Source organism: Nansenia antarctica (genome assembly GCF_963989245.1).
Source record: "Nansenia antarctica genome assembly, chromosome: 7".
Taxonomy (NCBI): Eukaryota; Metazoa; Chordata; class Actinopteri; order Argentiniformes; family Microstomatidae; genus Nansenia; species Nansenia antarctica.
Window position 1 is genome coordinate 242,501 of NC_137677.1, and position 22,500 is coordinate 265,000.

Genomic DNA, 22,500 nt, shown 5'->3' on the forward strand with positions numbered 1-22,500 from the left:
GATCTAAACCGAACTGGGCCGACCTGACGCGAACCGAACTGGGCCGACATGGGCTGCTGATGGAAAAGCACCATTGGGCTGATATGCTAGCAGAAGACCTGAGAGCTCTATTGGGCTGATATGCTAGCAGAAGACCTGAGAGCTCTATTGGGCTGATATGCTAGCAGAAGACCTGAGAGCTCTATTGGGCTGATATGCTAGCAGAAGACCTGAGAGCTCTATTGGGCTGATATGCTAGCAGAAGACCTGAGCTCTATTGGGCTGATATGCTAGCAAAAGGTCTGAACACATTCTGGTGCTGTGCCAGTGAGAGCTTTATAAACAAGCAGAAGGATCATGAAATCTATTCTGAACTTAACAGGAAGCCAGTGTAGAGTCTCTAAAATAGGCTTAGGGTTATATGCTTGATGAGTGGTTTCTCAGATATGATGTTATCTCAAATAGTTTAGCCTTTTTTATAGTAATAGAGGTTCAGGTTTTTTCCCCTCTGCTAGAAGGACTCTCAACACCTGACTCACTGCACTAACCCTGTACTACCCACGTACTGCACTTTATAAATTGTAAATATGTTCTTGTCTTGTGGTTATGTGTGTACATGTCCATGTGATAGTTATGTGCAATGTGTGTATGTTTTTTTTGACACTGCTGTATTGAGCTTTTCCACCTGTACCGAAAACAGATTCCAGCGACCTAGGTCGTGTGGTCATTAAACGATCCATTCATTCATTCATTCATTCATTCAGATACATAGGCCACATAATGATAAACAGCCACTAGGCCTACAAGCTCTTGAGATATCTGATGTTCATGATTCTGAGGCAGGCTGCCTGGTCCTTCAGTCATCGAAGAGAAATACACATGAAATATCAATGTTTTTTTGTCATTGACTGTTTATTAAAGTTTAAATGTTTAGCATTGAAGTGCAGCCCCCCTCCCTCGGCTGGTCTCAGCCCCCAGCCCCCCGTCCTGCCAGGGAATGCCCCCGTGTTATTTACAGTAGATGATATGAGGTGTGTGTGTGTGTGTGTGTGTGTGTGTGTCGTGTTATTTACAGTAGATGAGGCTGTGCGACATGTTGGTCAGGAGGCGGGACTGTCCTCTGGGGGGGTTTAAATAGCCGCCGTCTAAAGGGGAGGCAGCAGGGATATTCAATGTCTGTTCAGTCAAACTACAACTAATAGTTGGCTGTCTATTTTGTCCGTCATTCTGGCGAGGCGTGTTGGATTTTTTTATTTTATTTTTTTTGTGATCAACTTTTTTATTTTTAAACAACTCGACAACAAGACAGGTACATTATAAACAATAACGGCACAGTAAAATAAAACAAGAACCCAAAAATTATAATGTTGGAATAACGTGGAAGATGTGCGCCTGCGCAGAGAGGAGAAGACCGTTACTAACGGTAACTGTCAGAGCGGAGTCCAGCGGACCGGACCAGAACCGCCAGAACCACCAGAACCACGACCACCAAGACCACCAAGACCAACACGACCACCAGGACAAGTCAAGACCGGACCAGACTTTCGACACACCGAGATGTTTTACTCACACTCATCCTGTTTCTGACTGTAGGGAACTTGCCTACAACATAGATTACAACTGTGGGTCAGCGGTGTGAGAGTGTCCTGTCCCCGCCGGGACCCCCGCCTCTGTCTCTGGGTCAGCCGGTCTGTCTCACTCCCCTGGAGCTGCCAGCCTTGACCAAGAAGTCCGAATCAACTGAGTTTTGCGGCTCTTACCCGGACAGTTCATCTGTCCCCCCTCCAGCCGAAGCGGAGGCGGTGTTGATGATGGTGAAGAAACCCATTTTAGATGCCAACGCGTCTCTCACTTAAAAGAAAGCAACAGGCTAAATCGAACATCTACCTTTTTTGATGTGGCCATGTCACGTTTAAATTAGGACTTTTAGTGTGTTACAAACGGAAAATTAACTTATTGGTAACCTACAAAGAGAGATATAGCCAGCTAAAAGTAAGTTATCAAACGGCAACGCTCGAGCGCTGCTGCCACTATCAGCCCTGTCTACCGTCGCGTGCGTCGCTGCCAGGTTGTCCAGCAAAAGAAGAGAACTTAAAAAAACGTTGGGGGGGAAATTGTAACATGAAAGAAGACGTCGTGTCGGAGACATTAGGATTTGTCCCTCAAAAAGACATTGTCTACAACAAACTTCTGATGGAGTTGGATGGTGTCGCTCCGGCCGAGGCTCCAACCGTCTCTGTCGCTATGGGTAACCCGGGGATGGAGGACCTGATCCCGCTGGTGAACCGCCTCCAGGACGCCTTCACCTCCACCGGCCGGACCCTCAGCCTGGACCTGCCGCAGATCGCTGTCATCGGCGGCCAGAGCGCCGGGAAGAGCTCCGTCCTGGAGAACTTTGTGGGCAGGTAGGGTCAGACACTATCTGTATCTCAAGACATCTTAAGACCCATGTCTATATGAATGAATGAATGGACTTTATTGTCATTGCTACAGTACAGGTACCAAACAACGAAATTTAGGAGGGGTGGCTCCCCTGGTGTTAGGAAAGGGAAAAAAAAAAACTTTAAAAAAAAAATCACAAGAAGGGAAGGAGCTGGTTTACATAAATAAAGGCTATGTACACAATCCACTGTACTATACTGTACAGATAGACGACTAGGGTTGTCATATTGCACAATAGTATTGTTTCACGTTATTTAAAGTGTCACAGTTTGCAGGCTTGAAATGTACATGTTTGTGCCTCAGCACTACACCTGATTTTTTCAGTCCAGCATGCATGCTATAGCATGCATACAGCATCAGAACATAACAGATTAAGAGATCAAAATATAATGACAATAAACACAGTTTTAGAAATGAAATGTAATACAGTAATATCGTATCAGTAATATATAGTAATCTCATGCTCACCTGCAGAGAGTAACGTTACTGTTCTCATGCTCACCTGCATAAAGTAACCTTACTGTTCTCATGCTCACCTGCATAGAGTAACGTTACTGTTCTCATGCTCACCTGCATAAAGTAACCTTACTGTTCTCATGCTCACCTGCAGAGAGTAACGTTACTGTTCTCATGCTCACCTGCATAAAGTAACCTTACTGTTCTCATCCTCACCTGCATAAAGTAACCTTACTGTTCTCATGACAACCTGCATAAAGTACCGTTACTGTTCTCATGCTCACCTGCATAAAGTACCGTTACTGTTCTCATGCTCACCTGCATAAAGTAACGTTACTGTTCTCATGACAACCTGCAGAGAGTAACATTACTGTTCTCATGCTCACCTGCATAAAGTAACATTACTGTTCTCATGCTCACCTGCATAAAGTAACCTTACTGTTCTCATGCTCACCTGCATAGAGTAACGTTACTGTTCTCATGCTCACCTGCATAAAGTAACCTTACTGTTCTCATGCTCACCTGCAGAGAGTAACGTTACTGTTCTCATGCTCACCTGCATAAAGTAACCTTACTGTTCTCATCCTCACCTGCATAAAGTAACCTTACTGTTCTCATGACAACCTGCATAAAGTACCGTTACTGTTCTCATGCTCACCTGCATAAAGTACCGTTACTGTTCTCATGCTCACCTGCATAAAGTAACGTTACTGTTCTCATGACAACCTGCAGAGAGTAACATTACTGTTCTCATGCTCACCTGCATAAAGTAACATTACTGTTCTCATGCTCACCTGCATAAAGTAACCTTACTGTTCTCATGCTCACCTGCATAGAGTAACGTTACTGTTCTCATGCTCACCTGCATAAAGTAACCTTACTGTTCTCATGACAACCTGCATAAAGTACCGTTACTGTTCTCATGCTCACCTGCATAAAGTAACGTTACTGTTCTCATGTCAACCTGCATAGAGTAACGTTACTGTTCTCATGCTCACCTGCATAAAGTAACGTTACTGTTCTCATGCTCACCTGCATAAAGTAACCTTACTGTTCTCATGCTCACCGTGCTGGTGGGAGGTGGGTTTCACACACACTCTGGGATTCCCCAAATGCGCAAAGCTGTGTGTGTGTGTGTGTGTGTGTGTGTGTGTGTCTCTGTCTGTCTGTCTGTCTGTCTGTGTGTGTGTGTGTGTGTGTGTGTCTCTGTCTGTTTGTCTGTGTCCTTTCTGACTGTGTGTGTGTGTGTGTGTGTGTGTCTGTCCTGTCGTGTCTGTCTGTCTGTCTGTCTGTCTGTCTTGTCCTGTGTGTATCTCTGTCTGTTTGTCTGTCTGTCTGTCTGTCTGTCTGTCTGTCTGTCTGTCTGTGTCTTCTGACTGTGTGTGTGTGTGTGTGTGTGTGTGTGAGTCTCTGTCTGTTTGTCTGTCTGTCTGTCTGTGTCTTTCCGTGTGTGTGTGTGTGTGTGTGTGTGTGTGTCAGTCTGTGTGAAGTGGGTAGTGCATGCCTGAGATGGCAGCGTCTCAGTGACAGTGTCCAGTGCCAGGCGTCCTCTCTCTCCCAGGGCCTGAGGTATCTGATCTGAGGGCAGGGCTGCTGGATGCCAGCGTGCCTGGGAGCAGCACGTGCAGTCAGTCATCCAGCCTAACCCTAACCCCGGGCAGAGAGGCTGCTGCCTCACTATGGGTGTGCTGTTGTAGGCGACCAAGACCATCAGTAATCTACATTATTGCCATTTCTGTGAGAATTGTCCCTAGTATCTGTCTTTATCTGTCTTTTAAGTTGATCAACTCTCTCCTTGTAAAAACGCAGGCCAATATTGTTCTCTTTACTGAGTTTTCTCTTCCAAGTTGTTGTTGTTGTTGTTAAGTGGGGCAGTTTTAATATTTAATATCCCATTTTAATATTCTTTCATTTTTATCAGATAGAGAGATAGTGGAGAACAACGCAATGTCATCAGGGCATGGGCTGGATTTGACCCTTTAACCCTAACCCTAACCCATACCCACCTGGATCTGACCCCATACCCACCTGGATCTGTACCCATGCTGACGTTGTGCACTGTAGACCATGGTGCTAGACCACTGTAGGACAAGGTGCTAGATCACTGTAGGACAAGGTGCTAGACCACTGTAGGACAAGGTGCTAGATCACTGTAGGACAAGGTGCTAGACCACTGTAGGACAAGGTGCTAGACCACTGTAGGACAAGGTGCTAGACCACTGTAGGACAAGGTGCTAGACCACTGTAGGACAAGGTGCTAGACCACTGTAGACCATGGTGCTAGACCACTGTAGGACAAGGTGCTAGACCACTGTAGGACAAGGTGCTAGACCACTGTAGGACAAGGTGCTAGACCACTGTAGACCATGGTGCTAGACCACTGTAGGACAAGGTGCTAGATCACTGTAGGACAAGGTGCTAGACCACTGTAGGACAAGGTGCTAGTCCACTGTAGACCATGGTGCTAGACCACTGTAGGACAAGGTGCTAGACCACTGTAGGACAAGGTGCTAGACCACTGTAGGACAAGGTGCTAGACCACTGTAGACCATGGTGCTAGACCACTGTAGGACAAGGTGCTAGACCACTGTAGACCATGGTGCTAGACCACTGTAGACCATGGTGCTAGACCACTGTAGGACAAGGTGCTAGACCACTGTAGGACAAGGTGCTAGACCACTGTAGGACAAGGTGCTAGACCACTGTAGGACAAGGTGCTAGACCACTGTAGGACAAGGTGCTAGACCACTGTAGACCATGGTGCTAGACCACTGTAGACCATGGTGCTAGACCACTGTAGGACAAGGTGCTAGTCCACTGTAGGACAAGGTGCTAGACCACTGTAGACCATGGTGCTAGACCACTGTAGACCATGGTGCTAGACCACTGTAGGACAAGGTGCTAGTCCACTGTAGGACAAGGTGCTAGTCCACTGTAGGACAAGGTGCTAGACCACTGTAGGACAAGGTGCTAGACCACTGTAGACCATGGTGCTAGACCACTGTAGACCATGGTGCTAGACCACTGTAGACCATGGTGCTAGACCACTGTAGGACAAGATGCTAGACCACTGTAGACCATGGTGCTAGACCACTGTAGGACAAGGTGCTAGACCACTGTAGACCATGGTGCTAGACCACTGTAGACCATGGTGCTAGACCACTGTAGACCATGGTGCTAGACCACTGTAGACCATGGTGCTAGACCACTGTAGACCATGGTGCTAGACCACTGTAGGACAAGGTGCTAGTCCACTGTAGGACAAGGTGCTAGACCACTGTAGACCATGGTGCTAGACCACTGTAGACCATGGTGCTAGACCACTGTAGACCATGGTGCTAGACCACTGTAGACCATGGTGCTAGACCACTGTAGGACAAGGTGCTAGACCACTGTAGGACAAGGTGCTAGTCCACTGTAGGACAAGGTGCTAGACCACTGTAGACCATGGTGCTAGACCACTGTAGACCATGGTGCTAGACCACTGTAGACCATGGTGCTAGACCACTGTAGACCATGGTGCTAGACCACTGTAGGACAAGGTGCTAGACCACTGTAGGACAAGGTGCTAGACCACTGTAGACCATGGTGCTAGACCACTGTAGGACAAGGTGCTAGACCACTGTAGGACAAGGTGCTAGTCCACTGTAGGACAAGGTGCTAGACCACTGTAGGACAAGGTGCTAGACCACTGTAGACCATGGTGCTAGACCACTGTAGGACAAGGTGCTAGACCACTGTAGACCATGGTGCTAGACCACTGTAGACCATGGTGCTAGACCACTGTAGGACAAGGTGCTAGACCACTGTAGGACAAGGTGCTAGACCACTGTAGACCATGGTGCTAGACCACTGTAGACCATGGTGCTAGACCACTGTAGACCATGGTGCTAGACCACTGTAGGACATGGTGCTAGACCACTGTAGGACAAGGTGCTAGTCCACTGTAGGACAAGGTGCTAGACCACTGTAGGACAAGGTGCTAGATCACTGTAGGACAAGGTGCTAGACCACTGTAGGACATGGTGCTAGATCACTGTAGGACAAGGTGCTAGACCACTGTAGGACAAGGTGCTAGATCACTGTAGGACATGGTGCTAGACCACTGTAGGACAAGGTGCTAGTCCACTGTAGGACAAGGTGCTAGACCACTGTAGGACATGGTGCTAGATCACTGTAGGACAAGGTGCTAGACCACTGTAGGACAAGGTGCTAGACCACTGTAGGACAAGGTGCTAGACCACTGTAGGACAAGGTGCTAGTCCACTGTAGACCATGGTGCTAGACCACTGTAGACCAAGGTGCTAGACCACTGTAGGACAAGGTGCTAGACCACTGTAGACCAAGGTGCTAGACCACTGTAGGACAAGGTGCTAGACCACTGTAGACCAAGGTGCTAGACCACTGTAGGACAAGGTGCTAGACCACTGTAGGACAAGGTGCTAGACCACTGTAGGACAAGGTGCTAGACCACTGTAGGACAAGGTGCTAGTCCACTGTAGACCATGGTGCTAGACCACTGTAGACCAAGGTGCTAGACCACTGTAGGACAAGGTGCTAGACCACTGTAGACCAAGGTGCTAGACCACTGTAGGACAAGGTGCTAGACCACTGTAGGACAAGGTGCTAGACCACTGGATTAGATTAGATTCAACTTTATTGTCATTGCAGAGTACAAATGTACAATACAACGAAATGCAGTTTAGCATCTAACCAGAAGTGCAAATAGGGGAAAGATATTATTAAGATATTATGGTATCTATGTACTAAGGTAGCTATGTACAGTTAAGGTAGCTATGGACAGTTAAGGTAGCTATATACATTTAAGGTAGATATGTACAGTTAAGGTAGCTATGTACAGTTACGGTAGCTATGTACAGTTAAGGTAGCTATGTACAGTTAAGGTAGCTATGTACAGTTATGGTAGATATGTACAGTTAAGGTAGCTATGTACAGTTACGGTAGCTATGTACAGTTAAGGTAGATATGTACAGCTATGGTAGCTACAGTATGTACAGTTAAGGTATGTACAGCTATGGTAGCTATGTACAGTTAAGGTAGATATGTACAGTATGGTATGTAGAGATGTATAAATAGAGGCTATATTAAAAAAAAGCTATGTGCAAAGGCAGTATTTGTAAACAGCAGTAGTGCAAAGGGTAATAGAGTTTTCACCAGGGGTGTGTGTAACCAGCAATAGTGCAGAGGCCTCGAAAGCACACAGTCAGTCAGTCAGTCAGTCAGTCAGTCACGGGGTCAGAGCAGAGCTATCACAGGGCTTTAAGTGTCTTTCCTCTTGCGTCTGTGTTCCTCTTGAATGACGCCTCCTCCTGGTGAGTGGGCTGCCATGTCAGTGCTGTCAGAGTAATGCTAACAGTGTTTAGATAGGGACTTAACTTAATTTCCCTAGCAGAGGATCCTGGTGTTGAGCTGAACTCCTGTTGACCTGTTGAGAACCACAACACACAGTCCAACACTGTGCTGCTATCCTGCCCTACAACCCTGCTTGTCTTAAAGGGATAGTTCACCCTGCTTGTCTTAAAGGGATAGTTCACCCTGCTTGTCTTAAAGGGATAGTTCACCCAAATGACGAGATCACATATTTGGTTCTTGTCCCTGACACACTTGGTTTCTGTTTATCTGGGCCATGTTACTGACTGCTAACTGGTAGCATTGGGAATCATAAAAGAACAATGGAAGTGAAAGGACCCAAAATTAGCATGTTTGAAATGGGCAAATCATTCTTCGATTTCAATCCCAAACTTTGGGAGTGTAGAGCCGAAAGAAGAAAACAATACTTCACTGTCCCATTATGCAGGCTGGTCTGTACTGTGCTGCCAGGGTAACCCTGTCCTGAGTCTGTCCTGAGTCTGTCCTGAGTCTGTCCTGAGTCTGTCCTCAGTCTGTCCTCAGTCTGTCCTGAGTCTGTCCTGAGTATCTGAGTTCTGTATCCATCAGGCATGATTGCGTCCTTCCTCTCATGCACGTGGGCTTTGTTGTCTCAGCTGTGGTGAAACAGCCTCGTAGGAAGCTGTAAGATAAACTTCCTGAAATGTTCAAACTCAGGACAACAACAGGAACACGGCGGCTCCACTGACCGTGTGGGGGCGGAGTCACCTGACCGTGTAGGGGGCGGAGTCACCTGACCGTGTAGGCCTCTGGCTGCATCGTGATATCAACAGACCTGGTCTCAACCTGGCCAGCGATGGTCTCACTGTCAGACTCTACACACACGCCTCTCTCAGGGTTCTGTGATGACAGCAGAGGGTGGCTCCATCTGTTCTGTATTTCAGTTGTGTGCTGGTAGCTGTAGTCTCACATCAACGGCCTTCTGAACAACATAGTGTCTGTGTGATAACATGGATGTCTCCCTGCCTCATCCATGAAGAGGCTTATACATGTAAACAGCCATAAATAAGTGTCATGGCTGTAGTACTGCTGGTGAGCTGGAGGGTTTGGTGTTTCAGACCCTGCTGGCTGGCCTGGACAAGCATACCAGCATACAACAGGGTTTTTCCTGGCTCAAAATGAGGCGGAGGTGGTACCAGTGGTGTTTGACATCGGGGGGGCCCATGAAGCAGGGCTGTCTGGGGGTCCTTAAACGAGCATCAAACACTTAATTTCTTGCATTCTGGTGAATTGATATGCACCAATTTGTGCCCTTTCTGCATCAATTTATGGTGGAAATGTCAATTTATGCAAAGGAAAACACAATATTCAGGCACCAGATGACCATTCAAAATATAATGTAATATAATGCAATATAAGGCTCTCAGGCATTCTGTACTTTCAAATGTATTCAATATTATGTTGTGGATGATAGTAGAAAGAAAAGAACAGCAATGTGCAAGGTCTGCAGAGCAAAACTTAGTGATACGACCACCAAAACGTCGAATTTCAAGTCCCACAGGTACGTGATGTGTCTAACTTAGGCTAGTCAAACGTTAGCTAGAAAGCTAATGTTAAGTTTAAGCTATGTTAGACTTGGCTTCGAATCTATCTATCATAGCATTTTATTGAGAAGGCATATTATTATTAGCTTAAAGCAAACCGTCCTAATGCCTCCATAGCATATGTAGCCATGTTCAGTCTGACAGTCTTATGTCGTCTGATCCTGAGGCACTCTGAAGACATTTAGTTGTTCAGTTGTTGGTCGAACATTTTTATTTTTAGACAGACATAACATATTACCATATATTAGGCGTGTAACAATTATGAAATAATTGTCTAATGGCAAATTTTTTGAGGTGATTATACAGTTTAGGCCTTTTTAGGCGTTGTCTTTTTTTTATGTTTTGCGCCAGAACAGTAACGGCAACATTTCTTTAATGAATGGTTCGCGCCAGAACAGCAGCTATCCTATCAGAGGACACCCCGCGCGCATTGATTTACAGTTGCACCGGAATTCGGCAAACGGACAGTAGCCTCCATCTGGTAGAGAGAGCGGCAGAATGACACAACATGGAGCTTGTTTCAATAACGTAACACAACTACACCATTATGGGACCATAATAACACGACTACACCATTATGGGACCATAATAACACAACTACACCATTATGGGACCATAATAACACAACTACACCATTATGGGACCATAATAACACAACTACACCATTATGGGACTATAATAACACGACTACACCATTATGGGACCATAATAACACAACTACACCATTATGGGACCATAATAACACAACTACACCATTATGGGACCATAATAACACGACTACACCATTATGGGACCATAATAACACAACTACACCATTATGGGACTATAATAACACGACTACACCATTATGGGACCATAATAACACAACTACACCATTATGGGACCATAATAACACGACTACACCATTATGGGACCATAATAACACAACTACACCATTATGGGACCATAATAACACGACTACACCATTATGGTACCATAATAACACAACTACACCATTATGGGACTATAATAACACAACTACACCATTATGGGACCATAATAACACGACTACACCATTATGGGACCATAATAATACAACTACACCATTATGGGACCATAATAACACGACTACACCATTATGGGACTATAATAACACAACTACACCATTATGGGACCATAATAACACAACTACACCATTATGGTACCATAATAACACAACTACACCATTATGGGACCATAATAACACAACTACACCATTATGGGACCATAATAACACGACTACACCATTATGGGACCATAATAACACAACTACACCATTATGGGACTATAATAACACAACTACACCATTATGGGACTATAATAACACAACTACACCATTATGGGACCATAATAACACAACTACACCATTATGGGACTATAATAACACAACTACACCATTATGGGACTATAATAACACGACTACACCATTATGGGACTATAATAACACGACTACACCATTATGGGACCATAATAACACAACTACACCATTATGGGACTATAATAACACGACTACACCATTATGGGACTATAATAACACAACTACACCATTATGGGACTATAATAACACAACTACACCATTATGGGACCATAATAACACGACTACACCATTATGGGACCATAATAACACAACTACACCATTATGGGACCATAATAACACGACTACACCATTATGGGGCCATAATAACACAACTACACCATTATGGGACCATAATAACACGACTACACCATTATGGGACCATAATAACACGACTACACCATTATGGGACCATAATAACACAACTACACCATTATGGGACCATAATAACATGACTACACCATTATGGGACTATAATAACACGACTACACCATTATGGGACCATAATAACACGACTACACCATTATGGGACCATAATAACACAACTACACCATTATGGGACCATAATAACACGACTACACCATTATGGGATTATAATAACACAACTACACCATTATGGGACCATAATAACACAACTACACCATTATGGGACTATAATAACACGACTACACCATTATGGGACTATAATAACACAACTACACCATTATGGGACCATAATAACACGACTACACCATTATGGGACCATAATAACACAACTACACCATTATGGGACTATAATAACACGACTACACCATTATGGGACTATAATAACACAACTACACCATTATGGGACTATAATAACACGACTACACCATTATGGGACTATAATAACACGACTACACCATTATGGGACCATAATAACACAACTACACCATTATGGGACTATAATAACACGACTACACCATTATGGGACTATAATAACACAACTACACCATTATGGGACCATAATAACACGACTACACCATTATGGGACCATAATAACACAACTACACCATTATGGGACTATAATAACACGACTACACCATTATGGGACTATAATAACACGACTACACCATTATGGGACCATAATAACACGACTACACCATTATGGGACTATAATAACACAACTACACCATTATGGGACCATAATAACACGACTACACCATTATGGGACCATAATAACACAACTACACCATTATGGGACCATAATAACACGACTACACCATTATGGGACTATAATAACACGACTACACCATTATGGGACCATAATAACACGACTACACCATTATGGGACCATAATAACACAACTACACCATTATGGGACCATAATAACACAACTACACCATTATGGGACCATAATAACACAACTACACCATTATGGGACCATAATAACACAACTACACCATTATGGGACTATAATAACACGACTACACCATTATGGGACTATAATAACACAACTACACCATTATGGGACCATAATAACACAACTACACCATTATGGGACCATAATAACACGACTACACCATTATGGGACTATAATAACACAACTACACCATTATGGGACTATAATAACACGACTACACCATTATGGGACTATAATAACACGACTACACCATTATGGGACCATAATAACACAACTACACCATTATGGGACTATAATAACACGACTACACCATTATGGGACTATAATAACACAACTACACCATTATGGGACCATAATAACACGACTACACCATTATGGGACCATAATAACACAACTACACCATTATGGGACTATAATAACACGACTACACCATTATGGACCATAATAACACGACTACACCATTATGGGACTATAATAACACAACTACACCATTATGGGACTATAATAACACGACTACACCATTATGGGACTATAATAACACAACTACACCATTATGGGACCATAATAACACGACTACACCATTATGGGACCATAATAACACAACTACACCATTATGGGACCATAATAACACAACTACACCATTATGGGACCATAATAACACAACTACACCATTATGGGACCATAATAACACAACTACACCATTATGGGACTATAATAACACAACTACACCATTATGGGACTATAATAACACGACTACACCATTATGGGACCATAATAACACGACTACACCATTATGGGACCATAATAACACGACTACACCATTATGGGACTATAATAACACAACTACACCATTATGGGACTATAATAACACAACTACACCATTATGGGACTATAATAACATGACTACACCATTATGGGACTATAATAACACAACTACACCATTATGGGACTATAATAACACAACTACACCATTATGGGACTATAATAACACAACTACACCATTATGGGACTATAATAACACGACTACACCATTATGGGACTATAATAACACGACTACACCATTATGGGACTATAATAACACGACTACACCATTATGGGACCATAATAACACAACTACACCATTATGGGACCATAATAACACGACTACACCATTATGGGACCATAATAACACGACTACACCATTATGGGACCATAAGCCTTTTTGAGCCGACAGATGAAATATAAGCGTGACCGTTTCAGATGGTGCCGCTCACACATAGTCGCTCACACATAGTCGCTCACACGTTACATCGCAGAAGAGATGGTCACCAGTCCAGCTTCATGGAGATCTCTAAGGCTCAATTGTAGCCCTTGTCTTGTTTACTATTGTTATAAATACCACAGGGAAGGACATTAACATGCTTTATGCTTTATGCAGACGACACAATAGTACTCAGTTGCCTCTTTCCTGGGCCAGGCTGTGGATGAGCTCCAGACTGCCTGTAAACAGCCGCAGGCCTCATTATATTATATATATCCTATTATATATATTAAACGCTCTGAAGTTGGTTCTCAATGCTAAGAAAACCAAACTGATGATCTTTTCCAGAGCTGCTCCCAGATCGTAGATAATGTTAACAGCATAATATTGTCAGCGTCTTTGAGCCCCGGAAAAGCGCTGTATAAATACAATGAATTATTATTATTAGGTTATTATTATAATAATAATATAATAATAATTATAATAATAACATTCCTACCTTAGGAGGGACTCAATTGAAAGAGTGTCATCCTATAAGTAGGTGGTTATTTGGGTGGATGATTGACAGGCTCTCTTTTAGAGGGTTACGGTTAGGCTGGGTTTTTATTATGGAAATTAGACCTGCCTCAATTTAGCTCTCAATTCCTCCTCAGGGATTTCCTTCCCCGGGGTTCAGGAATTGTCACCCGCAGACCCTTAATCCTCCAGCTCATCACTGCCAGCACAGGTAATACACACACACACACACACACACACACACACACACACACACAGATAGTTTAAAAGCCATCAAAAAGGCACTAAATGTATCTGTACTGTACAATACATCCCGTTGGTGTCACTGTGCAGTTGTCCCACCAGGGGGCAGTGTTGTCTCTATCACTGGGGGACAATGCTGGAATGCTGTCCAGAACTAGAACTCCCCCTCGGCCCCAGGGTCTCTGGGTAGTGAGCATATAGAGGTTGGGCCCTGATGGCTAACAGTCTCCCTTTAAATCACACAGCTTTTACTGTTCACATTCCAGGGAACCGTGGGAAATCAATTCCATCACTACCAGGTATTGTGTTTGAGTAATATTGTATTTTGTTTTCAAACCATTATGCCTCTCTCTCGATCTGTGTGTGTATGTGTGTGTGTGTGTGTGTGTGTGTAGAGTACGCTGAGTTTCTCCACTGTAAAGGAAGGATGCTGACAGACTTTGAGGAGGTGCGTCGGGAGATCGAGGTGGAGACAGAGAGGCTGACAGGAACCAACAAGGGCATCTCTCCTGTCCCCATCCACCTGCGCGTGTACTCTCCTCACGGTAACACATCTCTCCTGTCCCCATCCACCTGCGCGTGTACTCTCCTCACGGTAACACATCTCTCCTGTCCCCATCCACCTGCGCGTGTACTCTCCTCACGGTAACAGCATCTCTCCTGTCCCCATCCACCTGCGCGTGTACTCTCCTCACGGTAATCTCTCCTGTCCCCATCCACCTGCGCGTGTACTCTCCTCACGGTAACACATCTCTCCCGTCCCCATCCACCTGCGCGTGTACTCTCCTCACGGTAACACATCTCTCCCGTCCCCATCCACCTGCGCGTGTACTCTCCTCACGGTAACACATCTCTCCTGTCCCCATCCACCTGCGCGTGTACTCTCCTCACGGTAACAACATCTCTCCTGTCCCCATCCACCTGCGCGTGTACTCTCCTCACGGTAACAACATCTCTCCTGTCCCCATCCACCTGCGCGTGTACTCTCCTCACGGTAACACATCTCTCCTGTCCCCATCCACCTGCGCGTGTACTCTCCTCACGGTAACACATCTCTCCTGTCCCCATCCACCTGCGCGTGTACTCTCCTCACGGTAACACATCATACAACATGTCTGTTTGTCACTGATTCAGTCATGTGAGAGAGATGCTTCTGCTGGGGGTAGAGACGTTTAGACCAGGTACAATGAAACACAGCAGCTGTTGAGTATCCAGAGAGTTTAGGTATTCTTTTGCTCAGGGGTTAGGGTTAGGGTTAGGGGTGTGTCCCTGTGTGTGTACTTGTGTGTGTAATTGTGTGTGTATCTGTGTGTGTGTCCGTGTGTGTGTACTTGTGTGTGTAATTGTGTGTGTGTGTGTCCCTGTGTGTGTATTGTATCCTTGTGTGTGTGTGTGTGTGTCTGTGTGTCTGTGTGTGTGTGTGTGTGTGTGTGTGTGTGTGTGTCTGTGTGTGTGTGTGTGTGTGTGTGTGTGTGTGTGTGTATCCTGTGTGTGTGTGTGTGTGTCCCTGTGTGTGTGTGTGTATCCTCCTATGTGTGTGCGTGTGGGTGTGTGTCTGTGTGTCCTCCTGTGTGTGTGTGTGTGTGTGTGTGTGTCCTCCTGTGTGTGTGTGTGTGTGTGTGTGTGTGCAGTGCTGAACCTGACCCTGGTGGACCTGCCTGGCATCACCAAGGTGGCGGTGGGCGACCAGCCCGCAGACGTGGAGTACCGGGTCAGGGACATGATCATGCAGTTCATCTGCAAGGACAACTGCCTGGTCCTCGCCGTCACGCCCGCCAACTCTGACCTGGCCAACTCTGACGCCCTCAAACTGGCCAAGGACGTCGACCCACAAGGTGAGGAGGTGTGTGAGTGTGTGTGTGTGTGTGTGAGTGTGTGTGTGAGTGTGTGTGTGTGTGTGTGTGAGTGTGAGTGTGAGTGTGAGTGAGTGTGAGCGTGTGTGTGTGTGTGAGTGTGTCTGTGTGAGAGTGTGAGTGTGTCTGTGTGAGAGTGTGTTTGAGTGTGAGTGTGAGTGTGTGTGATAGGGTTGGGTAGTTTGGCCATCCCCAGTTAAAACCGTGATTTACTGTGGGATTCAAAATCACTAAAACAGCTAAAAATACTTTGGGATGGTAACGAGGTTAAAGGTAACGAGGTTAACGAGGTTGTGTCGGGACAGATTCTGTCTGGGAAACACTGACCTGAGTACAACATGCAGAGCGTGTTCCAGCTGACCCTACGTGACACGTCTGTTTGACAGGTTATTCGTTTGACAAATGACATTCTTTACAAAATGTTCTGTCATCACTATCATAGCGTCTTCAACCACACAGACAGACAGACACACAGACAGACAGTGCTGGACAAACATTCTGGAGTTGTTTAATATATATATCAATTCATGACGGTTTTATGACGCTATTGACAAAAACCGTGGTTTCCGGTAAAACCGCCCAACCCTAGTGTGTGTGGGAGTGTGTGTCTGTATGAGTGTGTGTCTGTATGAGTGTGTGTCTGTATGAGTGTGTGTCTGTATGAGTGTGTGTCTGTATGAGTGTGTGTCTGTATGAGTGTGTGTCTGGATGAGTGTGTGTCTGTATGAGTGTGTGTCTGTATGAGTGTGTGTCTGGATGAGTGTGTTTTGAGAGCATGTACACAGATCTCCCTCCGCTCCCCCATTCTCCTCTTCTTCTCCCCTCTTTTCCTCCTCTTCCTCTCCGCTCCTCTCCTCCTCTCTTCCTCTCCTCCTCTCCTCTCCTCCTCTCCACCTCCTCCTCTCCTCCACTTCTCCTCTTCTTCTCCCCTCTTTTCCTCCTCTTCCTCTCCGCTCCTCTCCTCCTCTCCTCCTCTCCTCCTCTCCTCTCCTCCTCTCCACCTCCTCCTCTCCTCCACCTCTCCTCTTCTTCTCCCCTCTTTTCCTCCTCTTCCTCTCCGCTCCTCTCCTCCTCCTCCTCTCCTCTCGTCTTCCTCCTCCTCCTCCTCTCCTCTCCTCTTCCTCCTCTCCTCCTCTCCTCTCCTCTTCCTCCTCCTCCTCCTCTCCTCCTCTTCCTCCTCCTCCTCCTCCTCTCCTCCTCCTCCTCCTCTCCTCTCCTCCTCCTCCTCTCCTCCTCTCCTCCTCTCCTCTCCTCTCCTCTCCTCTCCTCTCCTCTCCTCCTCCTCCTCTCCTCTCCTCCTCCTCCTCCCCTCCTCTCCTCCTCTCCTCCTCCTCTCCTCTCCTCCTCAGGACTGTGCACCATAGGGGTGATCACTAAGCTCCTCCTCCTCCTCCTCCTCTCCTCTCCTCCTCAGGACTGTGCACCATAGGGGTGATCACTAAGCTCCTCCTCTCCTCCTCCTCCTCCTCTCCTCTCCTCCTCAGGACTGCGCACCATAGGGGTGATCACTAAGCTCCTCTCCTCTCCTCCTCAGGACTGCGCACCATAGGGGTCAGAGGTCATAGGGGTGATCACTAAGCGTGTGTGTGTGTGTGTGTGTTTGTGTGGTCTCCAGGGTTACGGACCATAGGGGTGATCACTAACCTCTCCTCTCCTCCTCAGGACTGCGCACCATAGGGGTGATCACTAAGCTCGTGTGTGTGTGTGTGTGTGTGTGTTTGTGTGGTCTCCAGGGTTACGGACCATAGGGGTGATCACTAAGCTGTATGTGTGTGTGTGTGTGTGTTTGTGTGGTCTCCAGGGTTACGGACCATAGGGGTGATCACTAAGCTGGACCTGATGGACGAGGGGACGGACGCCAGGGACATCCTGGAGAACAGACTGCTGCCCCTACGTAGAGGTACGCTTCAGTGTGTGTGTGTGTGTGTGTGTGTGTGTGTGTGTGTGTGTGTATGTGTGTGTGCATGCTTGTGTGCATGTACATATGTGTGTGCACTAGAGCAGGGGTTCTCAAACGTATCCGTCTGCATTTGTATTCAAGGTCAGACGATTGGTGACGAAATAACATTTAATCATCTCACTTATAACTTTGAAGCAACAGACACTCAACTCAAGTTCATGACAGTCAAGACAGTCCAGATTCAGATTCAGATTCAGATTCAGATAATGTTTATTGCCATTATGCTTGACACATGTAGGAATTTGCTTTGGCATTTACAGAAGGTGCATTTATGCTTTTTTCACATACATATGAACAAAACAAGTACAAATACAAATGCAAAGACAGGCAAAAACAGGACAACACAGGTCAGACAGTGCATGGATAGTTCTGTATATAAAGTGCAGTGCAGAGTTATTCAAGGTCCAGTGCATGTTCAGTCCTGGGCAGACTTGGAGGCGGGGGGGAGGGGGAAGCCAGAGTCATTTAGCAGCCTGGCGGCTGAGGGGAAGAAGCTGAGCCTGTGGCGGGCCTTTAATGCCTTAGGCAGCCGCAACCTTCTTCCAGAGGGAAGCAGGGTGAGGAGGCCGTGGCCGGGGTGGAAGCGGTCTGCCATGATCTTCCTTGCCCTCCTCAGAGCCCTGGTGTCATGCAGGGAGTTGAGGGAGGGCAAGGGACAGCCGATCACCCTCTCTGCTGAGCGTAGCACCCGCTGCAGCTTGGCCTTGTCCTATATACATTCCTAGATACATTCAAGCCTAGTGGGAGGAATGGAATTGTTTGCCTGCAATCAGTTGCTTGAACCTCGGCACAGCAGGTGTGAAAGCCACAGAGACGCTGATCCAGATGTACACTCCTTCATAAATGTCCTCTCCTCTCCTCTCCTTCATAAATGTCCTCTCCTCTGGTGTGCCCATGGAGGGTCAGGCCCATGGAGGGTCAGGCCCATGGAGGAGGGTCAGGCCCATGGAGGGTCAGGCCCATGGAGGGGTTAGGCCCATGGAGGGTCAGGCCCATGGAGGGTCAGGCCCATGGAGGGTCAGGCCCATGGAGGGTCAGGCCCATGGAGGAGGGTCAGGCCCATGGAGGGTCAGGCCCATGGAGGGGTTAGGCCCATGGAGGGTCAGGCCCATGGAGGGTCAGGCCCATGGAGGGTCAGGCCCATGGAGGGTCAGGCCCATGGAGGAGGGTCAGGCCCATGGAGGGTCAGGCCCATGGAGGGTCAGGCCCATGGAGGGGGTCAGGCCCATGGAGGGTCAGGCCCATGGAGGGGTCATGGAGGGGTCAGGCCCATGGAGGGGTCAGGCCCAGTAAGCCTTCACAGAATTCCCCCTTGACCTTGCTGAAATAGGCCTATCTGACAACATATGACGTATATGACATAGGACGTATTACAGCCTGTGAGCCGCCTGGTTTGGCAACGGTAAAATATAGCGCTGCTAATCATTGTCAGGCAAACGTTACTTCTCCCTTCGACATGTTTGGACAGTTAGCTAGCACAGTTAGCTAGCACAGTTAGCTAGCACAAACCGCTCCCAGTCTAGGATACCAAGCTAGCGCAAATAGCGCTAACAAACTACAGACCACCAAAATAGAAATGTTTGAAATGTAATGGAGGGTGTCTGTAAACATGCAAGATAAAGTGCATACATATAAAAACAACACATTTAGGTAAGTGGGCATTTACATGATTTGCGACACAGACACGGCTGAGACTGTTTATGTGACTCAGACGTTCTTACAACGTTTACATGTTTGAGCTACAGACAACGAGACACGTTGGGGTTCAGGAGCTGATAGAATCCTCTGGTGTGACGTTAATGAACTCGGCAGCAACACACACTTTCTCCAGCATTTTATGTCACCATGACAACGATATCAACGCTAGGGAAATAAGCCACATTAAAACCACATCCCCCTGGGGACAGGACTCCAGCTACACTGTTCAACGTCATAACATGAGGTACGGGCTGGTACTCCAGCTACACTGTTGTATTCATAACATGAGGTACGGGCTAACCCTAACCCTAACCCTGGGTCCGGACTGACTTTGGTCCGGATGCGGTCCGTGGTCTGGACTAAGAAAGTCCCTGCCCTGGAGTATTGTAGCAGGAGAGTGGAATGTGTGTGTGTGTGTGTGTGTGTGTGTGTGTGTGTGTGTGTGTGTGTGTGTGTGTGTGTGTGCGTGTGGCAGCAGGGTGGGTTGTGTCTGTTGTTGCTGGTCAGCAGCTCTCAGTCTCTCAACACGTCACACTCAGACAGGCTGGTCACTGGGGGGGGGAGGGGAGGGGAGAGGAGGGGGGGAGGAGGGGGGGAGGAGGGGAGGGGGTCACTGGCTGGCCTGGGGGAAGTGTTGACAAGTAGGCAACAACTCTTGTATGATGTCACGTGTGTGTGTGTGTGTGTGTGGGTGTGGGTGTGTGTGTGTGTGTGTGGGTGTGGGTGTGGGTGTGTGTGTGTGTTCTGTGTGTGTGTGTGTGTGTAAGGGACAGGGCTGAGCTCATGGGGTAATGTTACAGTCAGGGGAGGGGAGGGGAGGGGAGGGGAGGGGAGGAGGGGAGGGGAGGGGAGGGGAGGGGAGGAGGGGAGGGGAGGGGAGGAGAGGAGAGGTGAGGTGGGGAGGGGAGAGGAGGAGGGGAGGGGAGGGGAGGAGGAGGGGAGAGGAGGAGGGGAGGGGAGAGGAGGGGAGGGGAGAGGAGGGGGGGAGGGGAGGGGAGGAGGGGAGGAGGGGGGGGGAGGGAAGAGGAGGGGAGAGGAGGGGGGGGGAGGGGAGGGGAGAGGAGGGGGGGGGAGGAGGAGGGGGGGAGAGGAGAGGAGGAGGGGGGAGGGGAGGGCTCTCTGGCTGCTTGCACATCGCTCTCTCATATTTCTTTTTTTTTAAACAATTTCTTTCTGAGTGGGGCAGTGTGTTAGGCTCCTCCCCCTCAGTCCCACTCATACTTTTTATTTTATTTGACAGATACAGTATAGATTTAGACAGGAAGGATGGGTGAGAGAGAGAGGAGGGATGACATGCAGGATATGTCCCCGGCCGGAATCGAACCAGGGACCCTGCGGTTACATGGCCGACGCTTTACCCGCTACGCCACCTAAGCGCCCCGCTCTCTCATATTTCACCAGGGCCCCCCAGGGCACCTGACCTGACCCACCCCAGGGCACCTGACCCTGACCCCCCCCAGGGCACCTGACCCTGACCCCCCCCAGGGCACCTGACCCTGACCCCCCCCAGGGCACCTGACCCTGACCCCCCCAGGGCAGCACGAACCCTAACCTTGCACCACAACACTTCTAGGAAAGTCATTTATCCATGATACTTACCGCTTCCTTCCTTCTTTCTCTCCTTCCTTCCTTCCTTCGTTTCTTCGTTTCTTTCTCTTCTTTCTTTCTTTCTCTCCTTTCTTTCTGTGTGTATATGTGTGTGTGTGTGTGTGTGTGTGTGTGTGTGTGTGTGTGTGTGTATGTGTGTGTGTGTGTGTAGGGTACATAGGGGTGGTGAACCGTAGTCAGAGGGACATAGACAGCAGGAAGAGCGTCAGCGCAGCGCTGGACTCTGAGAGGGGTTTCTTCCTGTCTCACCCCGCCTACACACACCTGGCCGACCGCATGGGCACGCCCTACCTGCAGAGAGCCCTGAACCAGGTACACACACACACACACACACACACACACACAGATACACACACACACACACACAGACACACACACACACACACACACACACACACACACACATGTAACAATGCATTTGTCCTTGGAGTCTTGTTATGTTATGTATTTTCTCTTCCTCTGGTCCCTGTCCCTGTGTGTGTGTGTGTGTGTGTGTGTGTGTGTGTGTGTGTGTGTGTGTGTGTGCAGCAACTGACCAACCACATCCGGGCCTCCCTGCCCTCCTTCCTCAGCGCCCTGCAGACGCAGCTGCTGCAGCTGGACCGCCAGGCTGCAGAGGCCCGGGCCCATCGCCCCCAAGACCCCGCACAGAGGACCAGGACCCTGCTGCAGTCAGCACACACACACACACACACACACACACACACACACGTACAGAGAGAGACGCACACACACACACACACACACACACACACACACACAGAGACGCACACACACATACACACACACAGAGACGCAG

At 47.4% G+C, this 22,500-nt stretch overlaps 1 protein-coding gene across 1 annotated transcript in view; it reads left to right on the forward strand.

Annotated features, from left to right (window-relative positions):
- Window positions 1–2,223: 2,223 nt before the first annotated feature.
- Window positions 2,224–22,500, forward strand: part of dnm3a (dynamin 3a) — a gene marked incomplete at both ends in the record, with an annotated part of 26,267 nt that continues 5,990 nt past the window's right edge. Inside the window, 7 exons of the mRNA XM_080535951.1 lie at window positions 2,224–2,384; window positions 14,477–14,550; window positions 14,978–15,127; window positions 16,214–16,417; window positions 18,237–18,335; window positions 21,853–22,013; window positions 22,230–22,372. Coding sequence (XP_080392077.1) covers window positions 2,224–2,384; window positions 14,477–14,550; window positions 14,978–15,127; window positions 16,214–16,417; window positions 18,237–18,335; window positions 21,853–22,013; window positions 22,230–22,372 — 992 coding nt within the window. The remainder of the gene's footprint in view (window positions 2,385–14,476; window positions 14,551–14,977; window positions 15,128–16,213; window positions 16,418–18,236; window positions 18,336–21,852; window positions 22,014–22,229; window positions 22,373–22,500) is intronic.